At 40.0% G+C, this 19,350-nt stretch overlaps 2 protein-coding genes across 6 annotated transcripts in view; both read right to left on the reverse strand.

The window, feature by feature from the left end:
* The window catches only part of LOC106596554 (OX-2 membrane glycoprotein), a 33,549-nt gene extending 14,571 nt beyond the window's left edge, over positions 1-18,978 (reverse strand). For 3 of the 4 annotated variants that reach the window (XM_045698203.1, XM_045698202.1, XM_045698201.1), the window contains exon 1: positions 18,768-18,978. In XM_045698203.1, the coding sequence (XP_045554159.1) occupies positions 18,768-18,819 (52 nt within the window). In that variant the 5' untranslated portion in view covers positions 18,820-18,978. Of the gene's footprint in view, positions 1-12,739; positions 13,359-13,548; positions 13,885-18,767 lie in introns of all 4 variants that reach the window. The other variant, XR_006759855.1, reaches the window with a different exon arrangement.
* The window catches only part of LOC106574974 (nectin-4), a 215,464-nt gene that overhangs the window by 187,404 nt on the left and 8,710 nt on the right, over positions 1-19,350 (reverse strand). The window lies entirely within an intron of this gene.

The following is a 19,350-nucleotide window of genomic DNA, read 5'->3' on the forward strand; positions in this document are numbered from 1 at the left end:
TGATGTTACTGTAAACAGAGCTATAACAACCTAGCCCTGATTGTGATGTTACTGTAAACAGAGCTATAACAACCTAGCCCTGATTGTGATGTTACTGTAAACAGAGCTATAACAACCTAGCCCTGATTGTGATGTTACTGTAAACAGAGCTATAACAACCTAGCCCTGATTGTGATGTTACTGTAAACAGAGCTATAACAACCTAGCCCTGATTGTGATGTTACTGTAAACAGAGCTATAACAACCTAGCCCTGATTGTGATGTTACTGTAAGCAGAGCTAGAACAACCTAGCCCTGATTGTGATGTTACTGTAAGCAGAGCTAGAACAACCTAGCCCTGATTGTGATGTTACTGTAAACAGAGCTATAACAACCTAGCCCTGATTGTGATGTTACTGTAAACAGAGCTATAACAACCTAGCCCTGATTGTGATGTTACTGTAAACAGAGCTAGAACAAAGTAGTCCTGATTTTAAATGGGGATGTTACTGTAAAACAAGGTGACAATGGGTGATTTTTTAAATACAGCGTATAGTTTTATATCAAACGGGGAGAACACAATATATTTAAAGAATGCTTTTGAATCTTAAACAATCTAAAACATTATACAGCTCAAGTGAGAATAATAGCCTGATTTATAAACAGTGTCAAATCAAGTGGGCTCAAACACAACAAGCAATATCCATGATTAAAATAAATACAAACAGGAACTAAAACTTGATACACTTAAATCTAGTGAACAAGGTACAGTATATCAAACAATCAAAGTTCAAAACATTGTTATCATCACCATTATATTTCCAGGGCTCAAATACATTCATACATTGCATTGATATAAAGGAGGTAAAACATCCATGTATCTGTATTACTATAGGTACAGTATGTAATAATAACAGCATAAACCTCACATTAACACAAGTGCTATCATATTTAAACGGATTCATGTTCAATTAAATAGAAGGACAACATATACAAATGTATTCTCCCCTGTCTTCTTCCTGGTGTGTCATAAAGTCAATTGTAGGTGGTGCTGTGTTCTAATATAATATAATCTATTTCCTCACTGACAAACCTCATCTCTCAAAACTAAAGTGCAATTTCAAAATAAAAAAACTGTATTTGTGACATTATGTAATGTATGGTGCAGGTGTAAATCATCTTACATATGACTGGGGAAGAAATATGACTCTGACAACTCAAAAAGGTTCAATATATGTATCTAGAACACAGTGCATCTACCTGTCTGACTGTCTCATTAGAAATGTTTGTCATAACTACATCCTTCTAAACGTAGGAACTGGGCTAATAAAGAACACTAATAAAGAACAGGAAGGCCTGCACACTGTTCATCCTCCCAAGACTCCCAGACACTCTCATCCTCATTCATGAATAGTAGTACTGTATCTTGCTAGTCGCCATGCATTTAATATGACCTTTGTCATACAATTAGAATATACTGTAATATTCTAAAAATTGATTAGTAGTCTGGTTGAGACATTTTAGACTTGTTAGTGGATCTCATGTCTTGAGGAATGGGACTCTAACATTTACAATCTCTGTTTCAAGCACTCTACCAGGATGATCCATTAAGGTTGTACTTATACATTTAGAATGTACTGGAGATTGATGTTAATGGCTTTCAGGACCACACCAATGATACTGATAAGAGTCAGATCATCTGTTGTTATAGTGTACAAATGTAACTACTTTGTGGGCATTTACAGTTACATATTCTCCAGGGAGGACATGTGATGCTGAAAAACAATTCAATGTTTTCTAATCTATTTCTTACCTACAGTAAGAACACTTTACTTGAAACCATACTGTTATTTAGAATATATGTCTTACTGTTAGATTAGACCTCTATATTTCAGGTTCATCATGTTGAGGGTTGAGTGTTGATAGTTCTTCCTGTTCTATGTCATGGGCTGTGGGATTTGGGCTAAATACAGATTGTCAAACTTACAAAAACAATGTCAAATGAATACTGTATTTTCTCTTTGCCATCTGAACAGCAAAACTTTGATTTATCCGTTTGCACATCCACAGTGCCACAGCAATGAAACAGTGAACCCAGCACTGCACCAATCCCTGTTGCCTTAACTGTGAAAGATGACAAGATGAGAATGGTACAATTCACAGATAAGTGTCAGATTAGTTGTGGTCATTATATTAATGACTGACCACTGATCCTGTCACCATCAGTGACCTCAGGTACACCTAGCACAGAACATACAGAGACAGTACTTCAGAATGACACCAGCATGTTGGTTGTTACTGTAGACATGTACTGAACCATTTCTCACCAGGAAATGAAGCTTGAGTTCTAGCTGGAATAACCATGGAAACGTTCTTGGTGACACCTCCAGAGAACAGTGACACCACACAGCCAACCCTGGTGTCTTTGTCAGGTAGACTGAATGCTGCCAGTGTGGAAGTTATGGTGACAGTGACATTGGGATGGGTGACATTGTGGAACTTTCTAGAATTTCTGTGTCTTCCCAGGTTACTATAGGAGCAGGTCATCCAGTAGCAGGACAGAGTGGTGTGACTGTTGGTTTGTGTGATTTGTGAGGGTCTATACAGCTCTATAGTATAACAACAAAACACAGTGAATGTAAATACTATAATGTTTTCATGTACATCAAGGTCAAATGGATGCATGATGAGTTAAGGGAATTGTTCCTGGGTTAATAATTTACACACAGGTCAAGGTAGAACGGATTGAAGGCCTTGGCGGCCAGTGTTCCTGTTTTAAATGGATAACACATTGTTTGAAGACCTCAAAAGTAGGCTAATGTTAAGGTGAATCCTCAATTTTGATTTTAGAGTGTAATGTCTCTTTAACCCCTCTTTACAGTGATTATATTTGACCATTAACCCGGAGGCAGATCCTTCCACTGACAGCTCCATCTGGATAGGCGTTAAACAGACACTTGTAGCAGGACTCGTCTTTTTTTATTTTACTAAAGGCAGTCAGTTAAGAACAAATTCTTATTTTCAATGACGGCCTACCAAAAGGCCTCCTGTGGGGTGGGGGCTGGGATTAAAATATAGGACACAACACACATCACGATGAGAGAGACCTAAGACAACATAGCATGGCAGCAACACATTACAAAACAGCATGGTAGCAATACAACATGGCAGCAACACAAAACAGGGTACAAACATTATTGGTTACAGACACCAGCACACAGCACAAAGGGCAAGAAGGTAGAGACAACAATACATGACACATCCATAACCTGAGCAGAAACCAGATTGCATACCAGAAAGACAACTATAGACATCAAGAAAGCCAGTCAGTTGATTATTGACAAGCAGGGCAAAATAGAAATAAACTCAGCAAAAAAAGAAACGTCCTCTCACTTTCAACTGCGTTTAGTTTCAGCAAACTTAACATGTGTAAATACTTGTATGAACATAAGATTCAACAACTAAGACAAACTGAACAAGTTCCACAGACATATGACTAACAGAAATTGAATAATGTGTCCCTGAAGAAAGGAGGGGTCAAAATCAAAAGTAACAGTCAGTATCTGGTGTGGCCACCAGCTGCATTAAGTACTGCAGTGCATCTCCTCCTCATGGACTGCACCAGATTTGCCAGTTCTTGCTGTGACATGTTACCCCACTCTTCCACCAAGGCACCTGCAAGTTCCCTGACATTTCTAAGGGGAATGACGTGCTCAATGGGATTGAGATCCGGGCTCGTCGCTGGCCATGGCAGGACACTGACATTCCTGTCTTGCAAGAAATCACGCACAGAACGAGCAGTATGGCTGGTGGCATTGTTATGCTGGAGGGTCATGTCATAATGAGCCTGCAGGAAGGGTACCACATGAGGGAGGAGGATGTCTTCCCTGTAACGCACAGCGTTGAGATTGCCTGTGTCGTGTCTTTGGGGGTACCATTAAACTGAAGACATGTTTATCAATTAGCTCCTTGTAATTATTATCACGCGATTAAACTGATTAATCGTTTAATTGTAATTAACTAGGAGATCGGGGCACCAAGGAGAATATTCAGATTACAAAGCTATAATTTTCCTAATATAACTTTCCTGTACTATAATATTATATTCTATTATAGTATAGGCCGATTATCTTCGGGTTTAAATGGTGTATTTTACCTCGAGTCCAGTCTCATTCCAAACGTCGTAAATTGTTGTATCTGCACAAACCCAGTCTTTACTAAAATCATCCATACATCAATTGTCTTAAAATCATTTATTTACTACACTAAGTAATTAACAGAAAACATACAAACAGTAATTATCGTCACAAAGGATTGGTATAGTAATGTGCGCTAATGGCTAACAGGCATGGCTGGTGTTTTAGACAATGGGTCATAAACGGTCAGCTGAGAAGTTACACAGAGTTCATTAATATTAACAATTGACAATTGAAGGCTCGCTCATTCGGGAACAATTGCAATCAATATATATTTACGCTCATGTGTCGTCGTTCTGATGGAGAGTTTTGTCCGCGTCTCTCTCTCTCTCTCTCTCTCTCTCTCTCTCTCTCTCTCTCTCGGTTAGAATGGATCTTTCAGAGCGACATTCATTAATGTCATCATAGAATGGTTGTTTCGTTGGTCTTCGCGTTCAATGATATAATTTACTTAGCTGCAGACTAATAATTAATATCAAAGACTTGTTCTTATTCTGTCGGTATCAATAGTCTAAAAGTTAACCACGTGGTATGGTTCACTTTCAGTAGAGGAATTGGATGGTAAAACCTATTGGCCATGGAGTGGAGGCCTGGTCTGAAGAAATGTAAATCAGGGGGTGTTTTATAGTGCCCATCGAACAGGCTTGTCAAATGACGCCTGGTCCTGTATGTGTCCCTGGGGCGTGCCTATGACTGAGCTAGACTTGGTTACAGAAATACAATTCTATCACATTAACATCAGTACAATAGCATCTCAATGTATTATAAAAGCTTTATCCTTATTAATACATTCTATACATTCTATAGAAGCCTGTGTTTCAGACATAAAGAAGTGGATGGCTGCAAACTTTCTACTTTTAAACTCGGACAAAACAGAGATGCTTGTTCTAGGTCCCAAGAAACAAAGAGATCTTCTGTTGAATCTGACAATTAATCTGGATGGTTGTACAGTCGCCTCAAATAAAACTGTGAAGGACCTCGGCGTTACTCTGGACCCTGATCTCTCTTTTGAAGAACATATCAAGACTGTTTCAAGGACAGCTTTTTTCCATCTACGTAACATTGCAAAAATCAGAAATTTTCTGTCCAAAAATGATGCAGAAAAATTAATCCATGCTTTTGTTACTTCTAGGCTGGACTACTGCAATGCTCTACTTTCCGGCTACCCGGATAAAGCACTAAATAAACTTCAGTTAGTGCTAAATACGGCTGCTAGAATCCTGACTAGAACCAAAAAATGTGATCATATTACTCCAGTGCTAGCCTCCCTACACTGGCTTCCTGTTAAGGCAAGGGGCTGATTTCAAGGTTTTACTGCTAACCTACAAAGCATTACATGGGCTTGCTCCTACCTATCTTTCCGATTTGGTCCTGCCGTACATACCTACACGTACGCTACGGTCACAAGACGCAGGCCTCCTAATTGTCCCTAGAATTTCAAAGCAAACGGCTGGAGGTAGGGCTTTCTCCTATAGAGCTCCATTTTTATGGAATGGTCTGGCTACCAATGTGAGAGACGCAGACTCAGTCTCAACCTTTAAGTCTTTACTGAAGACTTATCTCTTCAGTAGGTCCTATGATTAAGTATAGTCTGGCCCAGGAGTGTGAAGGTGAACGGAAAGGCTGGAGCAACGAACCGCCCTTGCTGTCTCTGCCTTGCCGGTTCCCCTCTTTCCACTGGGATTCTCTGCCTCTAACCCTTTTACAGGGGCTGAGTCACTGGCCTACTGGTGTTCTTCCATGCCGTCCATGGGAGGGGTGCGTCACTTGAGTGGGTTGAGTCACTGACGTGGTCTTCCTGTCTGGGTTGGCGCCCCCCTTGGGTTGTGCCATGGCGGAGATCGTTGTGGGCTATACTCGGCCTTGTCTTAGGGACGGTAAGTTGGTGGTTGGAGACATCCCTCTAGTGGTGTGGGGGCTGTGCTTTGGCAAAGTGGGTGGGGTTATATCCTGCCTGTTTGGCCCTGTCCGGGGTATCATCGGATGGGGCCACAGTGTCTTCTGATCCCTCCTGTCTCAGCCTCCAGTATTTATGCTGCAGTAGTTTATGTGTCGGGGGCTAGGGTCAGTCTGTTACATCTGGAGTATTTCTCTTGTCTTATCCGGTGTCCTGTGTGTATTTAAATATGCTCTCTCTAATTCTCTCTTTCTCTCTTTCTGTCTTTCTCTCGGAGGACCTGAGCCCTAGGACCATGCCTCAGGACTACCTGGTATGATGACTCCTTGCTGTCCCCAGTCCACCTGGCCGTGCTGCTGCTCCAGTTTCAACTGTTCTGCCTGCGGCTATGGAACCCTGACCTGTTCACCGGACGTGCTTGTTGCACCCTCGACAACTACTATGATTATTATTATTTGACCATGCTGGTCATTTATGAACATTTTAACATGTTAACATCTTGACCATGTTCTGTTATAATATCCACCCTGCACAGCCAGAAGAGGACTGGCCACCCCTCATAGCCTGGTTCCTCTCTAGGTTTCTTCCTAGGTTTTTGGCCTTTCTAGGGAGTTTTTCCTAGGGAGTTTTTCCTAGCCACCGTGCTTCTTTCACATGCTTTGCTTGCTGTTTGGGGTTTTAGGCTGGGTTTCTGTACAGCACTTTGAGAATATCAGCTGATGTACGAAGGGCTATATAAATAAATTTGATTTGATTGAAATTTGATTTGATATACACCCATTATGATGCAAGTCTCAAGCTGAGGCTATTATATAAACAGTTTTATGGTAATATGGCTATATTGTCTCTTCTGAGTATCACAAAATTGTACCAAGCGGATCAGTTCGTAGCTGGATTCTTCACCAATCTTCCATACCTTCTCCAGAACACAAAATGTCGCTTGGCTCTCCAATTCTATGAGTTGGAAGAATTTCCTGTGTCTCTCTATGGGCCATGTGGCCAGAGACTCTCCTGGAATATTAGAGTTTTTACAACCCTTTACACAAAGGGCCTGGGTTGGGGGGAAGGTAGGTTGGGTGGTGGTGCAAAAGGGAGGGGGTCAACTGTCCTCCCTGTACCAAAAGAGGCCAACGTCATGACACCTGCAATGACAAGCTCAGTCCGATGCTGTGACACACAGCCCCAGACCATGATGGACCATCCACCTCCAAAATCGATCCTGCTCCAGAGTACAGGCCTCGGTGTAACGCTCATTCCTTCGACGATAAACGCAAATCCAACCATCACCCCATGTGAGACAAAACCTTGACTCGTCAGTGAAGAGCACTTTGTCAGTCCCGTTTGGTCCAGCAACGGTGGGTTTGTGCCCATAGGCGACGTTGTTGCCGGTGATGTCTGATGACGACCTGCCTTACAACAGGCCTACAAGCCCTCAGTCCAGCCTCTCTCAGTCTATTGCGGAGAGAGTCTGAGCACTGATGGAGGGATTGTGCGTTCCTGGTGTAATTCGGGCAGTTGTTGTTGCCATCCTGTACCTGTCCCGCAGGTGTGATGTTCAGATGTACCAATCCTGTGCAGGTGTTGTTACATGTGGTCTGCCACTTCGAGGACGACCAGCTGTCCGTCCTGTCTCCCTGTAACGTTGTCTTAGGCGTCTCACAGTACGGACATTGCAATTTAATACCCTGGCCACATCTGCAGTCCTCATGCCTCCTTGCAGCATGCCTAAGGCACATTAACGCAGATGAGCAGGGACCCTGGGCATTTTTCTTTTGGTGTTTTTCCAGTCTGTAGAAAGGCATCTTTTGTGTCCTAAGTTTTCATAACTGTGACCTTAATTGCCTACTGTCTGTAAGCTGTTAGTGTCTGAACGACCGTTCCACAGGTGCATGTTCATTAATTGTTTATGGTTCATTGAACAAGCAAGGGAAACAGTGTTTAAACCCTTTACACTGAAGATCTGTGAAGGTATTTAGATTTTTTCAAATGATCTTTGAAAAAGACAGGGTTTAGGCCTATAACAGTTCAAATCAGCTTGATCTCCCCCTTTAAATGAAGAACGAACTGTGGCTGCCTTCGAAACAATGGGAGAGGAGAGACAGGTTAAAAAGGTCAGAGATAGGTTTGGCGATGATAGGGGCAGCAACCTTAAAGAAGAAAGGGTCTAAACCATCTGACCCAGAAGTTTTTTGGGTGTCAAGTTTAAGGAACTCCTCGGACTCAGTGACAGCCTGCAGGGAGAAACCTTTGGAAGATATGTGTTGCCGAAAGGTTGTAACCAGAATGGTTAACATCAGTACTCAAAACACTCTTCCTTAACCATGTCTCAGTAATGACCAAGCTATACAGAGCACCCTCTGTATATCTTGGAAAAAGGAATCCTTGATAGAATTATTCTTTCCAGGTCATTTTGTCCAAAATGAGGTTGTAGGTTTGGAGTTTCGATCTGGAGTTAAGGTTATGTTGTGGAGGGTAGCATCCTGTATATGTCTCTGACGAAAAATACAAGTTTATTTAACTCCAAAACTGTTATTGTAAAAAAACATGTTGAAAAATGCGAGAGCTCACATGCAGCTGTTCTCTCTAAGCAGGACTCGTCTCCTCTTGACACTCCTCTGATGACGATAGAACAGTTCTGCAGTCCCTCGTCTTCAATCTCCACTTTCCTCTGAAAATCTTTGTTAACAAATCAGCTGTGGTGTTTGCTGTGAGAAGCCATATTGTCTCTTTTTGCCAGGTGACTTGCAGCATGTCTTTCAGTTTCATGAGTTCACAGTTTAATACTGCATCTTCTCCTAAGGGTTGCTGTGACAACCTGCAGTGTTTTCATTTTTTTTAAATAAATGTGTTACGCTTGTTCGGGTAGCACTCCTCACAGGCAGTTTGGTGTACACTTTTTATGTTGGTGAGATGAAACTACCAAAATTCTGAAAGGTATTATTATACATCAGAATTGCAACAAGATTTGTACAAGCCTAAAATGTTAGTCCGTAATCGTAACATGTTGTTTGTATGTTCACAGATGAAAGTTCACGTTTATGTTTCATGTATGGCTATTCTTACAATCCTAACAATTTAGAATGGATTTTCTTACGATCCTTACGTTCAACGTTTTGGAAGATATCCTGTTAGGGCTAGGGGGCAGTATTGACACAGCCGAATAAAAAACGTACCTGATTTAATCTGGTTACTACTCCTGCCCAGTAACTAGAATATGCATATAATTATTGGCTTTGGATAGAAAACACCCTAAAGTTTCTAAAACTGTTTGAATGGTGTCTGTGAATATAACAGAACTCAAATGGCAGGCCAAAACCTGAGAAGATTCCATGCAGGAAGTGGCCTGTCTGACAAGTAGTGTTTAATCTGGGCTCTTTTTATTGAAGACTGAGGATCTTTGCAATAACGTGACACTTCCTACGGCTCCCATAGGCTCTCAGAGCCCGGGAAAAAGCTGAACGATATCGAGGCAGGCTCTGGCTGAAACACTTTATCGCTTTTGGCAAGTGGCCACTCAGAGTACTATGGGCTTAGGCGCGTGCCCGCGTCGACCGAATGCTTTCTTTTCTTTTGTCTGTTTACCTAAACGCAGATTCCCGGTCGGAATATTATTGCTTTTTTATGAGAAAAATGGCATAAAAATTGATTTTAAACAGCGGTTGACATGCTTCGAAGTACGGTAATGGAATATTTAGAATTTTTTTGTCATGAATTGCGCCATGCTTGTCACCCTTATTTACCCTTTCGGATAGTGTCTTGAACGCACGAACAAAACGCCGCTGTTTGGATATAACGATGGATTATTTTGAACCAAACCAACATTTGTTATTGAAGTAGAAGTCCTGGGAGTGCATTCTGACGAAGACAGCAAAGGTAATAACATTTTTCTTGTAGTAAATCTGACTTTGATGAGTGCTAAACTTGCTGGGTGTCTAAATAGCTAGCCTTGTGATGCCGGGCTATCTACTGAGAATATTGCAAAATGTGCTTTCACCGAAAAGCTATTTTAAAATCGGACATATCGAGTGCATAGAGGAGTTCTGTATCTATAATTCTTAAAATAATTGTTATGCTTTTTGTGAACGTTTATTGTGAGTAATTTAGTAAATTCACCAGCAGTGTTCGGTGGGAATGCTAGTCACATGATAGTCACATGCTAATGTAAAAAACTGGTTTTTGATATAAATATGAACTTGATTGAACAAAACATGCATGTATTGTATAACATAATGTCCTAGGGTTGTCATCTGATGAAGATCATCAAAGGTTAGTGCTACATTTAGCTGTGGTTTGGGTTTATGTGACATTATATGCTAGCTTGAAAAATGGGTGTCTGATTATTTCTGGCTGGGTACTCTGCTGACATAATCTAATGTTTTGCTTTCGTTGTAAAGCCTTTTTGAAATCGGACAGTGTGGTTAGATTAACGAGAGTCGTATCTTTAAAATGGTGTAAAATAGTCATATGTTTGAAAAATTGAAGGTTTTGCATTTCTAAGGTATTTGAATAACGCGCCACGGGATTACACTGGCTGTTGAGTACGCAAGCGTCCCACCTAGCCCATAGAGGATATCTGTCTCCATAGATTTATGACACATTGTATAACAAGCGATGTCACAAAGTACATTACAACATTGTTTAAACATTTTATTTATAAAAGTAGAAAAACACACACAACAAAGTACATTACAACATTGTTTAAACATTTTATTTATAAAAGTAGAAAAACACACGCAACAAAGTACATTACAACATTGGGTATCTTACAGCATTTGATTAAGAAAAAGTGAAGAATTATGAAAACCACACAAAAGTCTAGTGTGGATTTATCATGTTTCATCATTAACCAACTACAAAATATATTTACAAACGGTATTTAAGTATAAAATAAACAGCAGGCCGATGTGTGTCAGCCATTCAGTCCACTATTCAGTACCCACAATGCCTATGGATAGAGACAGTATTTAAACCACACAGATGTGTGTGAGACAGTATGGTAGTAACTCAGTTCTCATAACCCTCTAACAGTTTTATAAGATAGAAAAGTTAAAACTGTCAAGTGTTGACAGCTATGGTCTAAAACAAACAGAACTGACCAGAGAGTTTAAAATACAGTACAATTAAAGTGATCATTACACTTTCATTTAATCCATTTTAGAAAAGTTCCAAAGGATGAGCCTAAAATAGTGTATAAGACGTCATACAAGAAGTTTTGTTGTGAGTCATATGTTGATGAGGTAAATAATATTTGCTGGTCTTTGATGTGTAATGAGGAGCAACCAGACACTGCACTTGACACATTTATGAAATTGCTTATTCCAGTTACTAATTAGCACGCACCCATTAAGAAAATGACTGTAAAAACTGTTAAATCCCTGTGGATTGCTGAGGAATTTAAAAATGGTATGGGTGAGAGGGATGAGGCAAAAGGTCTGGCAGCCCAACTGATTGGCAAACGTTTTGCAAATTAAGAAATCACGACTAAACAAAATAAAACTACACTATGAAACAAAAATAAATGATATAAAGAATCACAGTAAAAAGCTTTGGAGCATCTTAAATGAAATATTGGGAAAAAAGGCAAACTCAGCTCCATCATTCATTGAATCAATCAGATGGCTCATTCATCCCAAAACCAGCTGATATTGCCATCTACTTTAATGACTTTTTCATTGGCAAGATAAGAAAACTTAGGTGTGACATGCCAGCAGCAAACACTGATACTACACATCCAAGTATATCTGACCAAATTATGAAAGACAAGAATAGTGCTTTTGCATTCTGTAAAGTCAGTTTGGAAGAGGTAAAAAATTATTGTTGTCTATCAACAGTGACAAGCCACCAGGGTCTGACAATCTGGATGGAGAATTACACCTTATGGAACAACGGGGACTGTGAAGAGACACACAAAGGTACAGACACATGCATACGCATACATTGTGATATTGCTGTATGGTGGTATTAAACATGTTGTATTGTAGAGATGTAGTAGTGTAATAATGTTATATGATGTACTGTTTTATATTTTGTTTTAAATGTAATGTAAGTACTTTCATATGTTTGGACCCCAGGAAGAGTAGCAGCTAATGGGGTTCCCTAATAAATACAAAATACAAATAACATACTGGAACAACAATGGAGCAATGCAACAAATGCAACTCATTTCCATGTATTCAGTCACCATGACCAGCACTCTACCAGGATGTTCAAATAAGGTTGTACTAATACATTTAGAATGGACTGGAGATTGTTGTGGTCCTGAAAGACATTAACATCAATGATACTGATAAGAGTCAAATCATCTGTTGTAGTAGTGTACTGATATAACTGCTTTGTGGGTATTTACAGTTACATATTCTCCAGGGGGGACATATGATGCTGAAAAACAATTAAGTGTTTTCTAATCTATTTCTTACTTACAGTAAGTACAAACACTGTTTACTAGAAACCATAAACCCTACTGTTAATTAGATTATGTGTCTTACTGTTAGATTAGACTTCTAGATTTCAGGGCCATCATGTTGAGGGTTGAGTGTTGATGGGTTCTTCCTGTTCTCCTGACTTCCTGTACTGTGGGATTTGGGCTAAAGATGTCTTTCGTAAGTTTGACAATCAATGTCAAATGAATACTGTATTTTATCTTTGTCATCTGAACAGTAAAACTTACCTTCTCATTGTATTTCTCAGTTTAAACCACAGTGCCACAGCAGCTCCACAGCACACAGCAATGAAACACAGTGAACCCATCACTGCAACAATTACTGTTGGCTTAACTGTGAAAGATGACAAGATGAGAATGGTACAATTCACAGATAAGGGTGTCAGAGATTAGTTGTGGTCATTATATTAATGACTGACCACTGATCCTGTCACCATCAGTGACCTCAGGTACACCTAGCACAGAACATACAGAGACAGTACTTCAGAATGACACCAGCATGTTGGTTGTTACTGTAGACATGTACTGAACCATTTCTCACCAGGAAATGAAGCTTGAGTTCTAGCTGGAATAACCATGGAAACGTTCTTGGTGACACCTCCAGAGAACAGTGACACCACACAGCCAACCCTGGTGTCTTTGTCAGGTAGACTGAATGCTGCCAGTGTGGAAGTTATGGTGACAGTGACAGTTCCATTGAGATGGGTGACATTGGCCATTGTGGAATGTTCTATAATTTCTGTGTTGTCCCAGGTCACTATAGGAGCAGGTCGTCCCGTAGCAGAACAGGACAGAGTGGTGTGACTGTTGTTGGTTTGTGTGATGAGGAGTGAGGGTCCATACAGCTCTATAGGAAACAACAGACACAGTTCACAGTGAGACCACAATGATCCAATTTACATGATTTAGTAAATGATTCCATTTTGATAAATGGTTTCAAGACATTGGAAGTATGAGCTGATAAAATGGATGCCTGAAGTTCTGAGGAAGTTGTTCTGGGTCAATCATTTACAGTACATTAAGTTATCAGATTTTACCATTTACATGGAGGCAGGTCCTTCCACTGATAGGTCCTTCTGGAAAGGTGTTAAACAGACACTTGTAGCAGGACTCGTCTCCTCTTGACACTCCTCTGATGACGATAGAGCAGTTCTGCAGTCCCTCGTCTTCAAACTCCACTTTCCCTTGAAAACGTGGGTTGACATTGGAACCGCGTTTGCTGTAAGTGGCCACATTTTCATTCGCCCCAGTTGTCACTTTTTGCCAGGTGACTTGCCGCACGTTTTTGGGTGTCATGAGCTCACAGGTTAAGACTGCATCTTCTCCAAGGGTTGCTGTGACAACCTGCTGTGTTCTCACCAACTGAGAGAGCCCTGCATGAAGACAGTTACACACTACTTAGTAATTACTACATTACAAATCACACACACACACACACAGTTGGTAGAGCATGGTGGTGTTGTGGGTTTGAGTCCCATACTATAAAAAAATGTAAGTCGCTTGGAGAAAAGAATCAGCTAAAAGCCATATTTTTAAATATATATATTTATAGATTCTGTCGCACAGGGCTTTGCCTTTTTCTGTTTTTGACTATTTATGTTAATACAACGTGCAGGAGGGCCACATTGCCAATTGTATGACTTTCAGGCAATTTGTGTTGTGTAGTTTAGTGTAGTGTATTGTAGTGTTGTTTTGTGTAGCGTTGTGTTGCGGCGTACCGTTGTGTTATGTAGTGTTGTTATGTAGTGTTGTGTTATGTAGTGTTGTTATGTAGTGTAGTGTTGTGATGTGTTGTGTTATGTAGCGTTATGCAACTTGAATAAGGAAGAGTGAGACAGAATGAAACATCTTTTGATGTCATCATGAAATGTGCAGAAAGTTCCACTTTACTGAAAGCAGACAACCACTTTATTATGAGGCATTTCATCACTTTACATAAAGCAGTCAAAGATGACTTTATAGTGAAGCCATAATCAACTGGCGGACCGCAGTCCAGATCCACACCTAGAATACGGACCCCACCTATTAATACGGACCGCGAGTCCCAAGATCTTTTTAGGAACTCAGTCAGGCTTTCAACTTACTGCTGTTGATAGCTGCAATAGTAGAATCAACAAGGTACACTTTTAAAATATGGTAGTGCACGGGCAGTTTTCCTCTTATGTCATTCCCTGACAGAGCTATTTCTAACCTGTCAGAAATATCCAGTTGATCAACTACTAGCCCAAGTCAGCTAGATATGTAAGTTAGGCTAACCAGCTATCTACATCTTGTAGTTGTTATGGTCAGATTAAGTAACCAGGGGCCTCGACCCCCAAGGGCCCGACATTTTGTTGAATCACTCAGGTACAGTATCATATGAACACACATAAGGACATGTCAAAATGTGTAGAATTGCAGGAAATTAGCTTAACAACTTCTAAATGTTCTCTCCACCAACAAGAGGGGTATGAACAGTTTGAACAGTTTGGGTTGTGACGTTGGGGTTTGTTACTATGCCGATATATTACAATATCCATCTGGACCTTTGTCACCTCGGAAAGTTGTGTGACTGGACCTTCTCAAATAGTAGTTGAGTACCCCTGATATAGTGGCTAATAAGTATGCTATAACACACCATGAGAAAGATTATGTGCTGCTCATTGACAAAGAATGTATAAAAATGCATCACACTGACGGTCATTATAATGCTGTATGATCCTTGAGGAAAAAGTGACCAGCAGTTATGAAGCACAATGTTGCTGTATATTCTAAATCATTATGGTTAGAATTATAATGCATTAGGAGACTTTATGAGACTTAATGAGTATTTATTTGTGTCAATAACTATGCTTATACCGCATTATTAACCTATCATAGTGCATTATGAGTACATGTATAATGCTGTATAATGCATCATGCATATGGGATTCATAGAAAGTGTTACAGTATATACTGTGCATTAGGAAAGTATTCAAACTCCTTGAACTTTTTCACATTTTGTTACGCTACAGCCTTGTTCTAAAATGTAATAATATTTTCAAGAAACCTGAGTAACAGACTGCAGTATGGGTTAGTAACTGACTGCAGTATGGGTTAGTAACTGACAGCAGTATGGGTTAGTAACTGACTGCAGTATGGGTTAGTAACTGACTGCAGTATGGGTTAGTAACTGACTGCAGTATGGTTAGTAACTGACAGCAGTATGGGTTAGTAACTGACTGCAGTATGGGTTAGTAACTGACTGCAGTATGGGTTAGTAACTGACAGCAGTATGGGTAAGTAACTGACAGCAGTATGGGTTAGTAACTGACTGCAGTATGGGTTAGTAACTGACAGCAGTATGGGTTAGTAACTGACAGCAGTATGGGTTAGTAACTGACAGCAGTATGGGTTAGTAACTGACAGCAGTATGGGTTAGTAACTGACTGCAGTATGGGTTAGTAACTGACTGCAGTATGGGTTAGTAACTGACAGCAGTATGGGTTAGTAACTGACTGCAGTATGGGTTAGTAACTGACAGCAGTATGGGTTAGTAACTGACAGCAGTATGGGTTAGTAACTGACTGCAGTATGGGTTAGTAACTGACTGCAGTATGGGTTAGTAACTGACTGCAGTATGGGTTAGTAACTGACTGCAGTATGGGTTAGTAACTGACTGCAGTATGGGTTAGTAACTGACTGCAGTATGGGTTAGTAACTGACTGCAGTATGGGTTAGTAACTGACTGCAGTATGGGTTAGTAACTGACAGCAGTATGGGTTAGTAACTGACAGCAGTATGGGTTAGTAACTGACTGCAGTATGGGTTGGTAACTGACAGCAGTATGGGTTAGTAACTGACATGCAGTATGGGTTAGTAACTGACTGCAGTATGGGTTAGTAACTGACAGCAGTATGGGTTAGTAACTGACAGCAGTATGGGTTAGTAACTGACAGCAGTATGGGTTAGTAACTGACTGCAGTATGGGTTAGTAACTGACTGCAGTATGGGTTAGTAACTGACTGCAGTATGGGTTAGTAACTGACTGCAGTATGGGTTAGTTACTGACTGCAGTATGGGTTAGTAACTGACTGCAGTATGGATTAGTAACTGACTGCAGTATGGGTTAGTAACTGACAGCAGTATGGGTTAGTTACTGACTGCAGTATGGGTTAGTAACTGACTGCTGTATGGGTTCATGTGTTGAATTATTAAAGTAACAACTACAGAATGTGTGGACATCAGTGAATATAAGGAACTATGACTATAGATCAATCCTCTTAGTTTGTTCACTGATTAGTAAACTCACAATTCTATCAATCCTTAGGATACAACATACACTGATTGTACAAAACATTAGGAAAACCTGCTCTTGCCATGACATAGACTGACCAGGTGAATCCAGGTGAAAGCTGTGATCCCTGATTAATGTCACTAGTTAAATCCCCTTCAATCAGTTTAGATGAAGGGGAGGAGACAGGTTAAAGGAGTTTTAAGCGTTGAGACAATTGAGACATGGATTGTGTATATGTGCCATTCTGAGGGTGAATGGGCAAGACAAAAGATGTAAGTGCCTTTGAACGGGGTATGGTAGTAGGTGTCAGGTTCATCAGTTTGTGTCAAGAACTGCAACACTGCTGGGATTTTCCTGCTCAACAGTTTCCCGTGTGTATCAAGAATGGTCCACCACCCAAAGGACATCCAGCCAAATTGACACAACTGTGGGAAGCATTGGAGTTAACATAAGCCAGCATCCCTGTGGAACGTTTTCACCTTGTAGAGTCAATGCCCCCCAAAAATGTAGGCTGTTTTGAGGGGGGCTTCAACTCAATATTAGGAAGGTGTTCTTAATAATTTGTGCATTCAGTGTGTATAAGTTATAGTGGTGTAGTATTCAGAATGGTCAGAAGGGGGAGTACAGAACTAGTCTATAATCTAGTCTAGGTACAGTAGGAGGAAGTTATGAATGAAGGGGCTCCTGCATTGCTTGCTGTTTGGGGTTTTAGGCTGGGTTTCTGTACAGCACTTTGTGACGTCAGCTGATGTAAGAAGGGCTTTATAAATACATTTGATTGATTGATTGATTGATTGATTGATTGATTGATTGATTGATTGATTGATTGATTGATTGATTGATTGATTGATTGATTGATTGGTAGATCTGTTTTATGTGAGCTATGTCTATGCTTCCTGTTTTTGCAGCTGAAAGTACAATATTTTGGGGGTTATGGAAAATATATTTCACTGTGTTTTAGATGGTACAACGATTCTCTACACTAAGCATGGATGGTTTTGTCACATAAACTGAAATTAGGCGAACTACTAGAATTTTTGCAACCAGGAAATAGCGGAACGATTTCTGCACATTGCACCTTTAAATAGAGTAAAATCAACCTCTTACAACTACACTGTAAAAAATAAATAAAAATCAAGTTGGCCCAACACAAGATCTTTTAGTAACTAATCCAAGTTGGCAAAATGTTGTTCCATCTTAGCTAGACAAGTTGGGTTCAAGTTCAATCAAGTATTGTCTCAGTTTGAGACACGTATATTAATGTTGTACTTAGAGTCCAGTCCCCCTTGACTCCTTTCCAGTTTCAGCTGTTATCCAATTAACTGACTGGACAGTGTTTTTTTTCTGTCCTGACAACAAATCCACGTTTTTGCTATAGCTGATGTAATGCATCACGTCATCTACTGAAATATATATTTAAACTGTAAACTGGCCCCTGACAAGTACATTTACAAAAATAAAGTAAAATACATCTTGCAGAGAGGTACATTGGGAAATATGTTAATAAGACACATGTATTTTGAGCCAACACAGTATTTTAAACTGAGAGGTTCAGCAAACTCAGATTTTTTTTTCAACTCAAATTGATCAGAAATCATTGGAGTATTCCAAAAATCTCCCAATTCAAATGTCCAGGCAACTCGGATATTTAAGCTCCATGGACTTTTCTAAGTTGCATGTTTTACAGTATAGAACAGGAAGATGCTGATGTTTGTATACTGATGGTGACTGGACCGGCCATTCACCAGTAAAAAAGACACCTTCCTCAATAAAAAGACACCAGCTTCAATAATGTTTAAAATATAATACTTTTCATTGAATTAATTGTATTCCTTTAAGGACTATCTGCAGTTACAACTGATGCATAATGCACCTATACATTTAGTGTAGTTATCTACATCTCATAATGAAACACAACTCTGAAATGTATTATACTGTATAACTTACATTTTAGACCTACAGACTTATCAAGTACTTCATATGAAAACTGATGTAACTCACCCTCAGTGAAGAATAGCAGTAGAATAGAAAGGTAACTGTTAACATGAGCCATGGCAGCAATGTGTGGCTAGGTGAGGCTAGGTGATGGACCTCTGGATGATGTGTGGCAAAGCATTATTTGAAGCTAGGAACCGTTTTCAAGAGGCATGGTAACTTAGTACATTGGATAGTTTAAAAAATAACAAGCTCTGTTCTGCAACCTTGTTGACCAATGTTGAATGTGGCTTTGTGTTGTGAGCTCCTCCCATAGATATAAGGACAGTTGCTAGTCTTTCTACAACTCCTCCTCCAGTGAAAGTGAAAGTAAACACAGAACAGTATCAGGAAAACACCGTTGCAAGGTTGGAGGTAATAACATTATGTATCATCATGCATAGCTAAGTGAATGTAATGGTGAGATTAACTTAACCTATATGAAGGTTTTCCATTGTGTGTGTCAGTACCATTGCTAGCTCAAAGATGTAGCTGTAAGTCTCTCCCTACAGCCGTTTGATTGGCTCAGCAAATTGAGTGTGAAATCAAAGATTAGGGTGGCGTCTGAACTATGCTCTACACAGCAAGCAGATTTGATTTGTAAGTACTG

This window comes from Salmo salar, chromosome ssa16, assembly GCF_905237065.1.
Source record: "Salmo salar chromosome ssa16, Ssal_v3.1, whole genome shotgun sequence".
In the NCBI taxonomy this organism is placed as follows: domain Eukaryota; kingdom Metazoa; phylum Chordata; class Actinopteri; order Salmoniformes; family Salmonidae; genus Salmo; species Salmo salar.